Below are 17,594 nucleotides of genomic sequence, written 5' to 3' on the forward strand. Positions count from 1 at the left end.
GATATGATGCTATCTCTCTGATTAGCCTCATCCTTTGCTCTGTGTTAGATTAATCTCTCTCTCCTCTTTCTTCTTCTTCTTCTTTTTTTTTTAAATATGCATCCCATCTTTTGGGAATTTATGATACAGGTTATTTTGGGATTTTACTAAATGAGGCAATATTGTCACACATTTCCAAACTAAATTTCAGTTGTTTTTTTCGTAGGTTGGGAATCAGTCAGGCTATCTACAGTACAGATAAGGTGATAAAGCTCAATTTCCAGCTATAATTGCACTTGTGAAAATGATTCCGTCCTAATAAACACATCGGAACACGATAGCATTATCTTCATTTCCACAATGGGATAAGCCGCTTAACATGCACCGTTAGTTTTCTCTGATTTGTCCGGTCAGCAGGCCTGCTCCTCCACAGCAGCAACACGGGCCTCGCTTTAAAGGCCCGTGTTATCACTTAAACAAACTGCTGTGGCATTTGGTTGAATGAATGCGCCTCGTCCGCCACAATTCAGTTCAGCTTCGTCTAAATTTTACAATTGATGTCAGTAAAGTGCATTTTAATCTGCCCGATCCACTATTCTGAGGACTGACCTTTCTTTAAAATGGAACTTGTAATTTCACCACTTAAAAAAAAGGCTTCGTTGTAAATGTGGTAAGAAAATAGTTGTGCGTTCTTAATCGAGCACGAGATGCAGCATTCAAGAATGACACTTATAGAAAAAACAGAAAATAGAAAAAGAAAACACTCTCCAATAGACACACACACACACACACACTAGCACGCACACACTCTCCCCCCTTTTAATACCACGGCATCTCCACCGGCCCGGTGCTCTGATGGTCTCCTAGACAACCGAGATAACGGTGCAGCAGTTTTCCATATCGGTCCCGGAGTCTATTATAGCTCGGGATTAGCTCTCTTTCCGAAAAGGTCATATACAAAGTCACCAAACCTGCTCTTTTCGCTGCCATATGGCCCCACGTGTGAGGGCACATTCATAAACATGCGTGTGTCATTTGATTTAATGCCATTAGACTAATGGCACTGTCCCGTTTTACTGCGCTTCAAAAACTAGTCATGTAAACTGGAGCCTTGTGAGGAGACAGCGAGACCCCGGTTATCCCCAGGACTGAGACTGCGAGTTTCTGCAGGAGAGACAGCTGGCGAGGAGACCATGTGCTGTTATATAGCGACCCCTGGCGAGAAAGGGATGTAAGGTAGGACAAGTGCTTGGATTGAGAAAGCAAATCACCCTCACTTTAACACTTGTGTTGCAGTCCTGCTCTACAATCAGCAGTTCAAAACGTAATATGGATTTTGTTTTTAAATTAAAAGTGTTCCAGCATGTTTTCAGCAGCAGAACACTGGATCATAGAATCTGCAGGCCTGGATTAGTGCACTTTATCACACTGCTCTTGGCTATCGTCTCTCTCTCCGAGCTATAGCAAGTGTACCCACATCCACCCACCTGAAATAACAATTTTTGCTAATATTCATCACCTCTCTACAGTGCACTCATAACTCATTCACATTTATGGTTTCACACTCTTCCACACCTCTACCACAGCTAATTTGAAGTTCGCCTTTGCTGCAGTTGCTGGAGCTACACACTGCACCCAAATTCAAATAAATACACACTTTGACACTGCTTTGTGCTCTTCAGTGATGGCGAGGACGTGTGACTAACATTGCTCTGTCATTGAGGAATTGCATTAATATGTTTGTGTTTTGTTTCCCACCTTTTAAATTGCCTGTCTGCTGCACCAGATGCTCTGGGTGGAGCTGGTTCAAATACTGAGGTCTAACAAGCTGACTAAACCATCTGCAGTGAAAGCATAGGCTCCATTTTTATTCCTGTAGTTTCCCCACTTTGTTTCCATAATCGTTTGCTCTGCTAGTATATAGAATTATTTGTCTTTATATATTTGTATAGTTTTTTTAAACAGCATTTTCCAATACTCTCCTCATTGATCAGCCTCTTTTGTATGCTCTTACTTTCATTGGCCTGTATCTTTTATATTTTTTAAACCCTTTGGGTAAAACATTCCAGCACTACACCTCTGCGTATGTGTCCTTGGACGCTGTCAGGCTGGATAGGAAGCTGTGCTATGAAAGCTGGACTGTCGCTCCAGTCTCTGATCACTTTTTCAGGGTCTTCGGTGTAATTGGCTGCATTCATTCTTCACTCAGTTCAGTCCAGTCTCCCTTTTCCTGCTGCTGAGAAGTTCCCCTCTAGTTGCGATGCCGCTGTCACCATCCTTCTCTGTAGGGATGGCTTTAGTAGTCGAAGTGATGAACACGGGGTGCGCCAGACACTGTGCTTGGAGCTTTGCCCAGATAGTTCAGCTTTTATCTCATCAGACCAGAGAATGTCCTTTAATGTTGTTTTTTACTAAATATGTGGATGTGGCAACATTATATAGTTACGGTGGCTGTTCTAAGGGTAAATGTCTGACTTGATGGAGGGCAGCTGAGAGGGATCAGTCTCTCTGTTACTATTTCACTGTTGTTGATGTTTCACAGGCTTCTTGAGAATATCCAAGACTTTCTAAATTATTTCATACCTTTGAAATGTTCTTTTCCAAATTTCCAGCAGAAGTCTACAGAGAGTTCCCTTGACTTTGTGGTTTAAAGTGAATTGTGAGCTCTTACACATAGAGGTACTCTCGTACCTTAGTCTGTTCAGTTTGGCAAATGTCTCTGTCTTTTTCTTTAAAAAATTAAAAATAAATAAATGAACATATAAAATGTTTTCTCTCTGTCATTATGACACTGGCATTGATATACAAAACAAATGTGCTCGCGTTCCCATGCATCACATAAAGCAGGCTAAACTGTGCAAAGAAAGTGAAAGGGTGCAAATACTTCCCGAGTCTCTGAAGACTGGGTAACAAAGAAACTGGTATTCAAGCAGCACAGCAAGGGAGGGAGACTAGTGCACAGCTGGAATGTTCCAGCTGGGATTCCCGGTGGCTGGACAGGAAGTTAGAGGAGTTCTAACAGGAAGTGTGTTCTCAGAGAGGGTGGAGAGAGAGAAAGAAGGGGGAGATGTTTCCTGTTGGTTCTCCCTACATGTTTTGACGCCTTGTTCATTCTGGGTCCTCTTCACACCCACCGTGCACACGTACCAGTATGCAAATGCTGCTGGTAACATCCACCCGTGCTAATAACAGACTGCTATTAGAGGATAGTGGTAAGCTGAGAGAGTAAATCATGTACGCAGGGCAGGATTGTGTCACAGGATGCAGATGTCACCACATGAAGTGAAACTTCCTGCCCATCAAAGCAGTCAGTACCAGTTTAATGGACTCACAATGTGGAGCCCATGTAAATTAGGCTTCCAAAATTCAGGAGGGAGAAATGATGGAGGAAAGGAGTAGAGAAAGAAAAAAAACGTGTGTGTTTGCAGGGGGGTGGGGGGGCTGTATTGTAGGAAGAGATTTGATGGAGTGATATGTGGATTGCGAGAGGAAAAATCTCTTTGTCTCTTCTGAGCTCAGTGGACAATCAAAGTTTCCTATCAGCTCTGGAGTAGGGGAAATTGGCTGCCCTGGGAAGGAGAGGGCCACTCTCACAGCCAATGGGAAGTGCCCCTGTCACTCTAATCAGGTCTGATAGAGAAAGTAGGAAACGTGTGTGTGCCCGTGCACGCGCTCAGACGAGAGTGGCTTTTAACAGAGAGCAGCTTTGTTTCACTTGTCTTCGTGTGATCCAAGATGATACAAAGTAGCGTCAGGCCTTCATCTGCAGCTTATCCCCTGCACTGAGGGACATACATGAGCTGCACGGGCACGTTTTTTTTGCCAAAAACTTGCCCTGAGAGGCATGACCATCGGTGCTTTGATGGAGCGCCATGTGGCAGAGATCAGTGGGTCTTAGTGGGAGCTGTGGACAGTTGCACATAAGGGCGGCAAGGGAAGAGGATTACTGTCTCATCAATACAAATCCATACAGGGAAGGAGGCTGACATCAATATGCACAGAGATATAGGCAGGGGCTTTGAGTGAGAGTGCACGGTGTAAACATCTGCACAAGAGGAACACAACGGTGAACTCTGGATTCATGCGGGGGGGTGGGGTGGGTTTTTTTGTTGTTGTTTTTTGTGCCATCCATCGTTCTCACTGTCCCTCCATCTCCACCTTCTCCATAGCAGACAAGAATGCCCCCCCAACCCCCAATCCTCTGTTTGAAGTCCCATCTCCATCTCTGCGCTCCTACACTGTCCTTCCCTTCCTCTGCCTGTCTGAATGTCATATCTGTCAGCCCTGCTCCTCCCCGCCTCCTGCAGCTGCAACCGGGGCTACAGACGCCTTCATTGTCCTCCTCTTCCTCACCCTGACGCTTCTGCACCCGGCCACATCACACCTGCCACCTGCACAGGACGCAGAGCCCTGGGACCTGAGCCGCGGGGGCTTTCATCCACTCCTCACCTCGCCCTTCAAGAGCCTCTCATCCCGGCGCCCTGTCACTGAGGAATGGCCGGTGCAGAGGGCCGCGGCAGAGTGGGACACAGAGCTCCCGTTGTAAAAAAACAAAAAAAGAAAAAAAAAGAAAAGAAAAAAGCGTGTTTTAAGCGGAGCCAGAGGGAATCAGTGCAGGTGAGGCGTGTGTTTGAGGGCGAGTTTTGCGGTTAGATTTGACTCATATTTCTTCTTTTTGATGACATTCCTTTATGGCTGAGTATGAGGAGTGGATGAACTGAATGAATGTATGTCATGAGGAGCGTGGACCTGAGAGTGTGCGCATAATAACATGCTGACAGTGAGGGTGGTGGCTCTGTCTCAGTGATTTATGAGAGTGTGCCGTGAAGGGTCCTCTGAGCAGGATATTGTTCCCTGACTGGTGACTTCTGCCTCTCTCTCTCTTTGTGTGTGTGTAGTTGTGTGTGTGTGTATTTGAGAGCAAGAAAGATTAAGAGGGAGAGTACTGCAGGTGAGCCCTCAATGTAATCAATCACCACCACGTCACCAGGCCTGGGGACTTGTGGATTACCTCTTCAACTGATATCTAGTTTGACTCCAAATCTTTTTTTTTCCCTTCTTTTTTTGCATATTCATTATTTCTGGCAGATAAAGAATGAACACACTCTGCATCATTACTATACTTCAGGAAAGGAAGATAATAATCGACTCCATGCCTCAGGGGGGACCATGACAGCTCAACCACATGGCCCAACCAGTCCAACACCCTGCACAAACCCCACCATCCACCTCAAACACACACACACACACACACACACACACACACACGGTTTGCCACATCAGGATACAGTGCTGCACATGAATTCCGGTTCAAACAGTATTTTGCTCGGTTTACACCAACAGATAAACCGCAGCTCTTCTGTGACCGGTAATCATATCCTGGCCCAGAACTGAAAAGACTGAAAGGCCTCCAATGAGCCACAACAAGACAATGCTCTCTCAGTGAAGAAACAGCCGTGTAGGGAAGCGAATGCATCAACAGACTCATGTTTGACACGAGCATTGAGGTGCAGCCACGTTCGATGGCATCTCCGTCAGTCACATCAGAGTAAAATACCAGAGACAATACAAGTACAGTTTAAGTACAACTTTAAGAGCATTCCCATTTCAAGCTTTGATACCTTCACGTCCTTTTGTAGGTTATTCAGGGGGAAAAAGGACACAGCCTACAGTAGTGTGCAAAAGTCTTGAGCCACCCTTTATTTCTTAATATCTTCTGATGGGCCAGACTTTCTTTTCATTTTTAAAGTGAAGTTTTTATTTGGACATTGACTGCTTTTTCACTCATTTTAAATTGTATCTTTAGGCTGTTCCCATTTCTTTAGCTGAATCTATAGAAATGCTAAAGAAAACAGTTTGATGGGTATAAACTTGTATTGCAACAACAAAATGATTCCCAAAGAGCTATAAGCTGATAATTTGGCCTACTTCAGCATGCTGTGCAGTGTGTCCTTGAAGAAATCTGAGGAAATTGGACAAGTGAAGGACAAAAGAAGAAGCGGCAGGCCTAAAAAAAGACCTACAACAGATGAACAGTATCTGAAAATCACGTCCTTAAGAAATAGGAAGTAATCCAGCAAAAACCAGACACGGGGCCTGAAAGATGCCACCGTGTCTTACAGATGTCTGCAACCATCTGCAAAACACGGTGGAGGCTCTGTCATGGTTTGGAGCTGCATTTCAGCAAGTGGTGTTACAAATGCAACAAATTATAGTCTATTATAGAACTATTCCTGAAGACTACTTAAAGAGACTAGAGGACAGCTTAGCTAAGAGAGTTCAGGTTGCATTGAATCATATCTCCCATGGAGAAAGAAATTGATTTTATTACTTGAATCAAAAACTTAAAAAAACATAATTTAATTTCAGTTTGGACACGCGGTGTTCAGTGTGTGACTTAAATTACAAATCATGATTCATAATAATGCCTAAATTAAGAGCTTTAACTGCTATCCCTGCAGTCCCTGACCCCAAATTCATCCTCTTATCATTTCATGTGGGGAAGATAACTTTAAATGGCATATTTAAATGTAATTAATAAAAAAATCAAAGGTAATAAATTAGCCCAGTAGTTCAATGCAAAAACATTTTGTTCAGTATGTGTTTGCTGATATACGATACACAACTTAGTCTCTGTCATGATTGCAGCCATTAAGGCAGAAACTCGCTTCAATTTAAAGTAAACATTTAAAGTTTCGTAACTCCATGGAAGATTAAATAAATGAGTTAATGTTTAACTTGCAACTTGATAAATTATGTTGATGTCATTCATTCTAAAAGATGTGTTGCATATATATTAGTCTCCATCACAAGGTTACCTCTGTATGATGAAGTGCTGCTCTGAAGTTAGAGAGCAGATGAACTCAGACTCCCTATTTACTGAAGAAAGGAAGCTCACTGGCCACTTCATTAGTTACACCTCTCTAGCAGATCCAGTAAGGTGTTCTGAAAATTTTGTCTGTCGTCCAGTAGATTTGTCCAATTTCCTATTCACCCGCATCCCAAAGGTGCTCCATTAGATTCATGTCACGTTCAAGGAATCAGTTTGAGAAGATCTGAGCCCTCTGACATCAACAAGGCATTTTCACCCAGAGAACCGCCGCTCCCAGTAGATCCACAGTTTCAGCCCACCTGGCACTAACATCCATGTCACTTAAATCACCTTTCTTCCCCATTCTGATGCTCGGTTTGAACTTCAGCAAGTTTTCTTCACTACATGTTGTTAGATTGGCTGATGAGGCATTTGCTATAACGAGCAGTTGAACAGGTATACCTAATTAAGTGGCTGATCGATGTATTTGTCAGTGTTCTGTCTTTAACGTCTCAATGTCATTTAACACTTCCACATTAAAAAAACCCGTCTCTGGTGCTGAGGTGGACGTGAGCCCGCTGCTGTGAGAATGAGACTGTGTGGCTCTCTGGACTCGCGCCGCTCCAAATCTCCACTCAAGTAAAAACATACAAACAAAATCACCATTGTGTGGTCTTTCACCAGCAACCAAGCATCAGTGCTAACAGACATTGTCTTTGCTCTCTCCCTGCTGCGTATTTACTGAATGATTATTGTATGGCACATACAATATGTGCACACTGTCATTGTGAGGGGAACTGGGCTGTTATTATGGAGCAGGAAATGACCTGCCAGGACCCCTAGTGACCTCTGAGGGAAAGCGATGACCTCAGACTGACCCTTCTGTTTGTCCTGAGCTCATACTGTGATTGAGGCAGGTCAGCTCCTCTGCTGACTGGGTAGGAGAAGGCCATAGGTGGGGTTACTTTCAAGCAAGGAATGCAACAATGAGCAGGAAATTCCCTCTGAAGTGCCCATTTTAAAAGAACTAGTCAGTGTGGAAAAGTGGCTTTTTCTTGTTTTGATGATGTCAGGATGGCACAGTGTTAATTTTAGTTATCTCAGTATTTGAAGGCACAAGCGGGATGAAAATGCAATTTAATAGTTTGACTTTTTTTCTCCAGTATGGTAACATGCTAGTTATTGACACAAGCACACCCCCTTATGATGAACCAGGGGTACTGCATGCCAAAATCACAACTTCCAACAAGAATGAGTCTCTCAAAACTTTATTTCAAATTTGACAGTTTTCCACATTACTGCCCATTTCACAAATGTGTTTTCCAGCTTCAATGTCTTTTCTCACATACAAGCTAATCTCTTTTATTGTTTAATCTCACAGTCAAAAAAAACATTTATACCAAGAAAAATGTAGAAAATAAGACTGAGGGACATCTAAAACAAGCATTTTGGGATGACAGAATCAGAGCTTTGGATTTGTTCAAATACACACGTCAGGCAGGGGAGAGTAAATAAAAATGCAAGTGCAAAAAAGATAAACAGATGGCAAAAAAAGCGAGTCATCTTCAAACTTAAAAGTTAAAGATGATTCAGTTTTGAAGTACAGTATACGAGTAAAGACAGGAGACTGAAAACACTCGGGCCTTTCAGCTATTCATTTCAAAAACAGTCCCTTAACCCTTAACTTCAGAGTGGAAAAAACAAAAAGACAGATTTGAACATGGAACGGAAGAACAAATCTGCGACAAAGTTTTAGCTCCACTGAAAAACCAACAAAAAGAAAAACCAACAAAAAAAAAGCCAAACAGTTGTGATGAAGCTGCTCTAGAACTGAGTGACTTCAAGTTTATCGCAAGGCACGAGTGTTTGGATAAACCCATCACTACCGTAAGAGCCGGTGTTCATAGTCCATGTCCGGATGGTAAAATACTAAAACAAAAAGAGTGTGTGAGCATGAGTCATTTCATCAGATTCTCATACAAACAGTTGGTTTATGTTACGGCGAGGGTGCCTGTCAGCGTGTTGCAGTTTAAAGGGCATCCAGCAGACTGTCAATGCGGCCGACGAGCTCTTGTCTCTTGCTGGTCAGGTTCTTCTCGCTCTCGATGTAGGCCTCCTTCTTGACTTTCCCCGCCACCAGCCGCTCTGCCTCCTGGCAGGAGCGGCACACCAGCTCCTTCACCTGGCCGTCCAGCTTCTGCACCTCTCCGACCTGATGGGACAGAGAGGTAAGGCACTACTGCTGCGCGTCCCATTAATCAAAATCTAATTTTCCTCACAATCTCCCAAAATCACTCACCTTGTCGGCCAAGTCAGAGCCCTCTGCCTTGAGGCGGGCCTGCAGCGAGCTGATTTCATTGGTGAGAGTGCGGTGGTCAGCCTCCAGAGTCTTCCGGCCGCTGTTGAGCGCCCCCGTGTCGCGGGACTGCTTGTAGCGGTTGACGACCTCATCCATGTGGCGGTACAGGCCCAGACGTTTGTTGACCAGAGTTAGCACCTGCTCTGTGATGGATGCGACCTTCATGCGAACCTCAGCAGCTGGATCCTGAGCAAAGACGAGAAAACAGAGTGAAAAGAACAGAATCAACACCATAAATCTACTTTTGTGCAGGGTAGCTGCTTAATGAGGAGAGATCAGGTAAAATGGGGCCAACATCAACTAGAAAGGTGTTTTCATACCTTTGTGATGGCGAAGTCCAGACGTACATAGATGATGACGGTGAAGAAGAGTATGTAGAAGGCACCTACAACCAAGAGAGGCTCCTGCAGCATCAGGATCTTATTGAAGTTATAGTGAACCTGGTGATCAGGAGAGAGGGGGGCACATAGAATCACGTGGAAACAGTTTAAATGTCAGCGTTGTCATCATTATATAGCCAGTGTGTTGTACAATCAATAATTACATCATGATGATTAACTGGGAAAAAAGGAAAAAAAAAAAAAATCCCGATTACTGCCAGTTTGATACAGCTTTCAATTTTACCGCTCAGCACATTCACAAAACTCTTCTGGGAGTCTAATCAGGCTGCAGTATTTCTCCCAACAGTATCGAGCATGAAGCTTCTTTTTTTTTTTCTTTCCCTTTCTTTTTTTCCATTTTGTCGCAAAAATAACATAAAATGTGTGGAGAAATAAAGAAAAGCACGCAGTAAGGATCTCTGGCTGACCTTGAGCCAAAGCCACTGTGATCCAGTCAGTGTGTCAGCCTATAAGTTACAATTTTTCCCTAAACTGAGAAATTAATTTCAAAATAATTAACAGGTACTCAGGTAAGTTAACAAAAAGATTTGCCAGAAAAGTTTCTTCAGCGTGAAGTGTTAACCTTTTTTTATTTTTGACGGATAGAAAGAGATTACAATCGTAAAAAAGAAATGTTATGAATCAATATAACCTCTATGTAGATGATATTAAATACCTAGCTCACTGAGCTAATGCTACTGCAAGAAGAAAGATTATCAAGTTAGCAAATAATTAAATCCGTGTGTAAAATGTTGCTGTTGTGAAGTATTCAGTGCAGACAGGTGTCTGCCAAGATCTGCTGAAGCCAAGAAAAAACAAAGACTGTACAGCTCTTTAGATGATCTGGCTTCAACATACTTGGACATGTGGTTCATAAACTTGTGGTAACCAACTCAAAAACCTGCTTGTAAATATTAATGTTCGTGTGTACACATAAAACACGTCGTTATCACGTTAGCATCAGCACAGATGGACGTCACTGGAGACCTATTTTTGAACTATGAACTCAAAGACTTCATAGTTCACAGCAAAGAGCCTACAAGCCTAAATTTACTGTGGTATTATACCCTTGCCCTGATGATACCGCATATTGATAAAGAGTGACAGGTTCTAACTGCTTCCTTAGTTACAAAGAGAAGACCACTTCTGATCTGAATAACCTCAAACCTGAGACACCATGCATGGATTTTTGTCTTCTTCTACGGTGCATCTTACCACGAAATCCTGAATGTGCTGCTCCACCAGGTTGTTCTTGGTGGCCACCAGCACTGGCCGCCCAAAGGTGTCCAGGTATGTATAGTGCAGCTGGTTTGGCATGCGACTGATTTTGTAAGGTGTATCCACATGAATGTTTCTGAGAAGATAAGACAAAGATATAGAAGGGAAAAAAAAAAATATCAAGCCCTGTAAACGCTCCTCAAAGGAGATACTTTAGGTGTGTTTGCACTGACCTGGCTCCCTCTGGCAGGATGATTTTCACAGTCATTTCATCAATCACCTGGTCATCATACACATGGTCCACTAGTCTCATCTTCAATGCATACTGATCACCTGGAATATACAATGGCACAACATATAAGCTAAGGCATCCAGAGATTCAGTGTTTAATTAACAAAACTGGTTATCAGAAATCGACTCACCCAGCATGTAAAGGTACTCATAACTAGGCAGATTGTAGCCAATTATGTAGTGAGTCTTCCACCCTCCAAACAAAGGAAAACGAGGCCTGACCTCTACCTCCACTGAGTCATCCAGAACCTGCAAGTGGGAGGTGGAGATGTTTCCAATCTCATCCCGATAGTAAACGTCTTGGGCCGAGGCAGGGAGGATAGTCTGGTGAGGAGAACGGATATAATTATCAGAGAAACTGTGAAAGCTCAGGTGACAGTGGTTGGGTGTCTAGAAGAAACAAACCTTGAAGGACTTGATAGATGAGATGCCGCTGTCTGACTGACGCTGGTAATCATAACGTGAAAAGGGGCCCTTCAGGATAGCTCCGGTGTGCCTCAGGTCGATGGTTTCTTCCACTGCAATGTTGCCCCAGTGAGACACCTCAATGGTACGAGTGATGCTGCTGATGGTGAGGAAGGGTGTGTTGTTTTCATAATGGATCTTCATTGTGTCCTGGACAGCGGAGAACACAAGCAAACAGCAGATCAGTTTAGCAGCTGTTTGCAGCTTTGCTATAAGCTAATCAAACCTGGTCAGTGCTGTACCTCGCTAAACGGAGCAATGTTGCGGAAGGGTCCGTACTCAATAATCTCATCGGTTTTGCTTGGGTTGCCCAGCTTGGTGTAGCTCTCCACGGTCTTGGACGCAAGGCGGACGCGTGTGGTCTGGGTGCGGGTGGGATACGGGGAGTAGAAGTAGTGGTCCCCCTGGAAAATCACCAGCTGACGCTCAGCCTGGGTGATGTATGTGGGGAAGGGCTTCAGGACGTGGCTGAACGTCATCTCCACCTTGGTCTTCAGCTGAGCACCTGCAGCCAAGCTGGAGGGCAGCTGCACTTTATAAAACTCCCCACTGTTGCAGAAGAGATGACAGAGAGGAGCACAGGTAAGACATATTTGATGGCAAGTTAAGAAATCCTGTCGTGGATATTGATCAAAATAATCGTGACTGCGATTTTCGCCAGAAACCAGCAAACCTACCATCTTCCAGAAAATAAAATGGTGCTTTCAGTGCACCAGTTCTGCAGTCTTTTTTCATCATGTAAGGTTTTTATAATCTGCTTAGTTGACAGTTTCTGATCTCTCACCTTTGACCCTGAATTGTTGTCTGCTGTAATTCAAGTGTGCCATCCTCCTCTTCTTCACCCTTGACCTGTGAAAGCATGGCAGTCAGAGAATATTTGTGTAATGTATGCAGTTACTTGCACGGTAAGTCTCTTCTAGAATAAATGGTAAACGATTCAAGTAATTTCTTCATTAATTTATGCAATGTAACAAATATTTTATCGAGTTAGGTTTGTTAGCCAATTTAGGTTAGTCGCGTTGGTTTTCTAGTGACAGTTTTTGATAGCATTAGCTAACTTCTTGGCTAATGCTAACTCCATTGGTCAGTAGCAATGTTGTTACTTGACTAACATTGTTATGATGATACAGGAGTGCCACAAACACAGGCATATCGGATCGTGCTACAACACTATAGGACTTTGAGGGAATCGTGTGTAACGTATCTGTTATTGTGTCATTATTCTGTCAAACAGGAGCATTGTTACGGTTTCATTCATAGTGGAAGGGGGCAGGCCTGTGCGCAGTCACACACGGAAGTAAGCTGCCCAGCGCATACGTGTCATTCAATCACTGACAGAGCGTGGAGCCCTGCGGAAGTCAATGTCTTGTTACCCGCATCCATGGCACTTTAAAAATAAATATGGCTCGTCTGGGCAGAAATAACTACATTTCCCGAACTGGGGTGAATGCACTGCACATACCCATATCCAGCTCTTAATACTTGCTACTGTTAGCTAACTGTGGCTATGTGACTCCCCGCTTGCAGAGCTCACTGCCCACAGAATCACCCTGTATCATAGCCAGTAGCTTTGCTTCCATGCATTCAATGAACAAGCCGTGACCCTTTCCTGCGGGAGGGCACTGACTTCTGCAGGTTTGCTGTTGGCACCTCACAAAAAGAAAAAACTGCAAGCTGTAAAGACAGTGCACAGCAGATATGTGTAGTTTGCAACAGAATAGCTAACAAGCTAAAGCTAGCTAGCCGGCTACAGGCGGAGGTGTTAGCGCCGTTTCATTCACTGATGTTTAGCTCACCGAAGCTCCGATGTATGCCAAATGCGGAGCCAGGCCCTCCTCCACTGCGAGTATGAAACTGTGCACGGCCGAGTTCCCCTGGTTGGACAGCACAATTTCGGCAGTGATCTTGGCCAGATGCGTGCTCAGGTCCACTGTCCTCTTCACATCCTCGTTTACCAAACCGTCCGCTGAAACCTGCGGACCCAGGGCAGCCAGGAGCAGCAGGTAGGCGGTGAAAAGCAGGGAGGTTTGGGTCATGGTTAAAATAAGATAGGAGCTGAAATGCTGTAGTTACTGGGTTAAGAGTGGAAGAAATGTAGAGCAGCAAAGAAAGGCCGCCGTGCCGCTCTACATCGGAAAGGATGACGCCTCATTCAGTACGACGTGATGACGTCACTACGCGCACTTTTGCAACGTGCAGTGCGCCGGAAGCGGTTGCGAAACAGAAAAGTGGCTTTCAAAAACTGTTTTGCAAAATAAAGGAATCAAACAGTTTGTCGTTTTTTTCTACAGCGCAAAACTCAAACATAATGATGGTGGTCGTCTCAATTTATCACTAGAGTAAAAACAAGCTTATTCTGTTGCTGCCATTTTTGGCTGTGATGACGTAGATTAGCATGTTTGCACAGAGGACAGCAAGCCGAAATAGCTCAGTTGGGAGAGCGTTAGACTGAAGATCTAAAGGTCCCTGGTTCGATCCCGGGTTTCGGCAGAAGTTGGGGAACATTTTAAAGATAAATCTCGCCCTTGTGTTACCACTGTTTTTCTCTTACCACATTGGTTTTTGGTTTTACAGGACACTGAGCGCATTATCACAGTTATTACATCATATCTGGTATTACATTTGTTAAAACATGTTAAAAATGTTAAAAGATGAAGGGGGGGATTCAACTACAAAACTAATTACAACAACACTCAACTAGCTTTTCTTCTTTGGCAGATTTTTTTTTTTTTTTGCTTTTTCATATATTTGTGTTGCTACTACAGACTGTTGACTGGTTGCACAGTGCATTGTTTGTCCGAGATTCTGAGATAAGCTTTTATTTAATACAGCATGAAAAAGGTAGTGGTATCACTGAGGGCATATATACGTGTGCTCCACTGACTGTTTTTCAGTTTAAAATGAGTAGTCTTGAAAGTACAGTCATTAACTCTTTGGGTTCTTTAATAGAAAAACAAACAAACAATGATTACTCATGAATCTGCATTGATTAGTGTGTAATACATCTTCCAACAAAATGATGCATTCTCATACACTTAGAATCCATTAAATCAACAATCAATTAATTCAGTAAATATACAGAGCAGTGGATGTTTTTTTGAAAGCCACCATGTTTTCCCACCATCATCAATATACTGTTCTGCCTTAATCCCGTTACCAAAGGCAGAAGAGAAGAGAAGAGAATTGGTAGACACTCATGTTCCTTGGAGGCAATTTTAAGTTAATGTCTGAACCTTCAAGGATCATATCTATATTTTATCATCTGAGAAGGGGTCACCTTCACAAAGAAGTGAAACATGAAGGAAAGAAACAACATGACCAGCTTCTGGGTAAAAGGTCATCATCTTCCTCCTCACCCCAAGCCGCATCTTCTGAATTATATAATACACATGGGACTAAACATACTCCTTTATTCCAGATATTGACACAGTTACTTATTATGTTTAGCTAGCTCTCATCAGTTGTCTGACAAGAGCTACCTAAACAGCTCGTTATAAGCTGATATTATACCAGGTAACATCCGGCTCAAGTGACCTAAACAATTTGATTACATTTTCACATCGTATTAAAGTTTATTCACTAAGCGTCCAATGTTAGATCGACTTCAAACACAGTTTCATTAATGCCGGCTATCAGCAGAAAAACAGCAGCATTTACCGACAGAAAAGTTTGGGATATCCAATGACAACTCACCTCAATATCACTGTTATCGGTCAGAATTTATCTTCACTGACTTTACTATTACTGTGATTACTTTCACAAAGGTTTACAGCCTCTAGAATAAATAGATGTGGACATATATTGACAGCTGAGGTAAACAGCAGACTAACAGCTTACACTCACAAGAGAGACACAGTGGCCACCGTAGAAAGAATTGTGCAGGGATTATATAATTCTGCCACAGCCGGGGTCAATGACTGATTCTCAGTGTCAAGCAATCGTAAACATTTTAGTTATATTATAGGCTACTGAGCTGTATGTTTGTCTTTTCATGTAGCTCAAGAGGCCGAAATAGCTCAGTTGGGAGAGCGTTAGACTGAAGATCTAAAGGTCCCTGGTTCGATCCCGGGTTTCGGCAGAATTTGGGGTGGCTTTTAAAGCCTTTGCCATCATCAAATATGTCTCTGGTCATATAGTACACTGTGTTTAGTTTGTATCACAGAAATTACAACAATATATAAGGAGGTATGCGGCTTTGAACCTGTTATTCATATTGTATGACATCCAAATGCTAACCATTGTATGCATCACTTGATCAACTCACATGTCTGCATCAAGGCAGCATCTCTTAAATCATCCTTCACCTGTATGATCTTTTTTCTTCATGTGCATGTGATCACTCCTGTGCTGTTTTACCATTTCATTCTTTGAGGTTCTCCCATCATCCCTCAAAGACCAGCAAATTTTTGTCTTTTTGGGGAACCCACAGTCACAATTCTCAGGACAGGGTTATGGTCATTCTCGAATTTTGTTTCTATTGTACTATATACGATAAAAAGCACCCTTGTTCAATCCTGGGTTTTGGCAGCTAATACAGCAAATTCTAACCATGGGTCAGATAAATAATGTAGCAAATCCCTCAGAAGAAAAGAGGAAGAATCAGAAAATAGCAGCAAGCGAGTTGTAGAAACACAAACTAATGAGTGATTTAAACTTCGCGGTAGGTAAGTGGCTAATGTCGTTGGTGTATTTATGCTTGTGCTGGTGCATAACATATTAAATACCCTGTGGTCATGTCCTGGTGTTTTATATGCAGTACAAGCCAATAGAACATAGAATACAATACTTATTTCTCTCCTGTGTCCCATTACACAGCACCCTGATAACGACTGTGTTTAGTCTGTTCCTTCCCATTCCATGCAAGGCCACCTGGGTTGGCTGGAAGACTGTTTACTTAGCTTGGCAGGGCGAAGGACACTGTCTCAGCTCTCTGGACAGAACTCTGGACACGCACACACATACATATACTGATACTGATAAGCACTCACCGACGCATCACCCTCCCTACCCCGGATCCAACGCCACCTCCAACGCTTACCTCCCCTCTGATGTGGACATCGGGTCAGTTGGAGGCGCAGTCGAAAGATTGCAGCGGTCCCAGATCAGATGTACACACTGTAACTCTTTCCCATGTTGCTTGTCTGTGTTTATTGTGCTATGGTGTGTTGATATCTGTGCATTCCTGTATTATCCTTTTGTGTTACACATTTCGATGTTTTTTTCCTCGCTACCTGGCCTGACCTGTCTCCCCAATGGGATGTTTGTGTATTGTATGTATGGTCGGCAAGGTCTGTCATCTCGGTTGCGCGCAAAAGACCTGCAACTGACAAATAAAGGCTATCTCATCTCATCTCATCTCATCTCATCTCATTATTTGTTGTGGTGAGTTTTTTTTTTTTGTACCCCAAGTTTTTTCACTTCTTTGTACATACCCTCACACTCATTCTAATATTTTCAATGATCTCCTCCAGGAATTTACTTATATCAGTCTAATGATTATAATTCCCTGTATTGAGATGATGATTGTTTTTTCTCTAACTGGTAAATTCAAAAACTTTGTTGAAAAAGTAGCAGGAAACTCACAGGAGGAATTGATAGTAATGAACAGGCCAGTCATTTGCCATGTGTAGCTTCATTTCATGTACTCATAGCCTGTAGCACTTTTCTAATCTAACTAAGCACTCAAAGCAGTCTTTACTATACCTTTGTACATTGTCTAACACTCACACATACACTCCAATGGATGCATCAGAGGCAGCTCTGTGTTCAATATCTTACCTCAGGACACTTTGAAATGCAGACTGAAAGAGCCAGGGATTGCGTCACCAACCTACCAATTAGTAGATAGTGTATGTTTAATTCTGCCCCAGCTGGGGTCAATGACTGATCCTGAATGTCAAATAAACAATCTCAAATGTTTCTGGCCAGTCGCCAGTGTGTATTTTTCTTCCCACTCCATATATAGCCGAAATAGCTCAGTTGGGAGAGCGTTAGACTGAAGATCTAAAGGTCCCTGGTTCGATCCCGGGTTTCGGCAGGTCAGGAGTGGTTTTTGACTTTGTGCGAATAGAATATCAGCTCAATGAAAAAC

The 17,594-nt window shown here is 43.0% G+C and overlaps 1 protein-coding gene and 3 non-coding genes across 4 annotated transcripts; 3 read left to right on the top strand and 1 right to left on the bottom strand.

Moving 5' to 3' along the window:
• Positions 1–8,042: 8,042 nt before the first annotated feature.
• Positions 8,043–13,666, bottom strand: rpn1 (ribophorin I). Its single transcript, XM_003442752.5, has 10 exons — positions 13,300–13,666; positions 12,288–12,352; positions 11,746–12,052; positions 11,444–11,653; positions 11,170–11,362; positions 10,981–11,080; positions 10,745–10,883; positions 9,470–9,589; positions 9,090–9,335; positions 8,043–9,002 (listed from the first exon to the last, which is right to left on the bottom strand). Exons 1-10 carry the CDS (start codon positions 13,537–13,539, stop codon positions 8,820–8,822), a joined length of 1,803 nt encoding a protein of 600 aa, XP_003442800.1. The 5' UTR covers positions 13,540–13,666; the 3' UTR covers positions 8,043–8,819.
• Positions 13,667–13,920: 254 nt separating this feature from the next.
• On the top strand, positions 13,921–13,993 carry trnaf-gaa (transfer RNA phenylalanine (anticodon GAA)). The gene has a single exon. It is a non-coding gene; the product is annotated as a tRNA-Phe (tRNA).
• A 1,515-nt stretch (positions 13,994–15,508) lies between these two features.
• trnaf-gaa (transfer RNA phenylalanine (anticodon GAA)) lies at positions 15,509–15,581 on the top strand. Its single transcript has one exon. It is a non-coding gene; the product is annotated as a tRNA-Phe (tRNA).
• A 1,886-nt stretch (positions 15,582–17,467) lies between these two features.
• On the top strand, positions 17,468–17,540 carry trnaf-gaa (transfer RNA phenylalanine (anticodon GAA)). The gene has a single exon. It is a non-coding gene; the product is annotated as a tRNA-Phe (tRNA).
• The last annotated feature ends 54 nt before the right edge of the window (positions 17,541–17,594 follow it).

The sequence above is a fragment of the Oreochromis niloticus genome, linkage group LG5 (genome assembly GCF_001858045.2).
Source record: "Oreochromis niloticus isolate F11D_XX linkage group LG5, O_niloticus_UMD_NMBU, whole genome shotgun sequence".
Lineage (NCBI taxonomy): Eukaryota > Metazoa > Chordata > Actinopteri > Cichliformes > Cichlidae > Oreochromis > Oreochromis niloticus.

Coding starts and splice junctions, on each gene's coding strand:
- rpn1 (XM_003442752.5), bottom strand. CDS start 13,539: ATGACCCAAACCTCCCTGCTTTTCACCGCCTACCTGCTGCTCCTGGCT. Junction 11,081..11,169: donor TGAGTACCTTTACATGCTGG/GTGAGTCGATTT, acceptor TGTATATTCCAG/GTGATCAGTATGCATTGAAG. Junction 9,590..10,744: donor AGCACATTCAGGATTTCGTG/GTAAGATGCACC, acceptor CCTGATCACCAG/GTTCACTATAACTTCAATAA.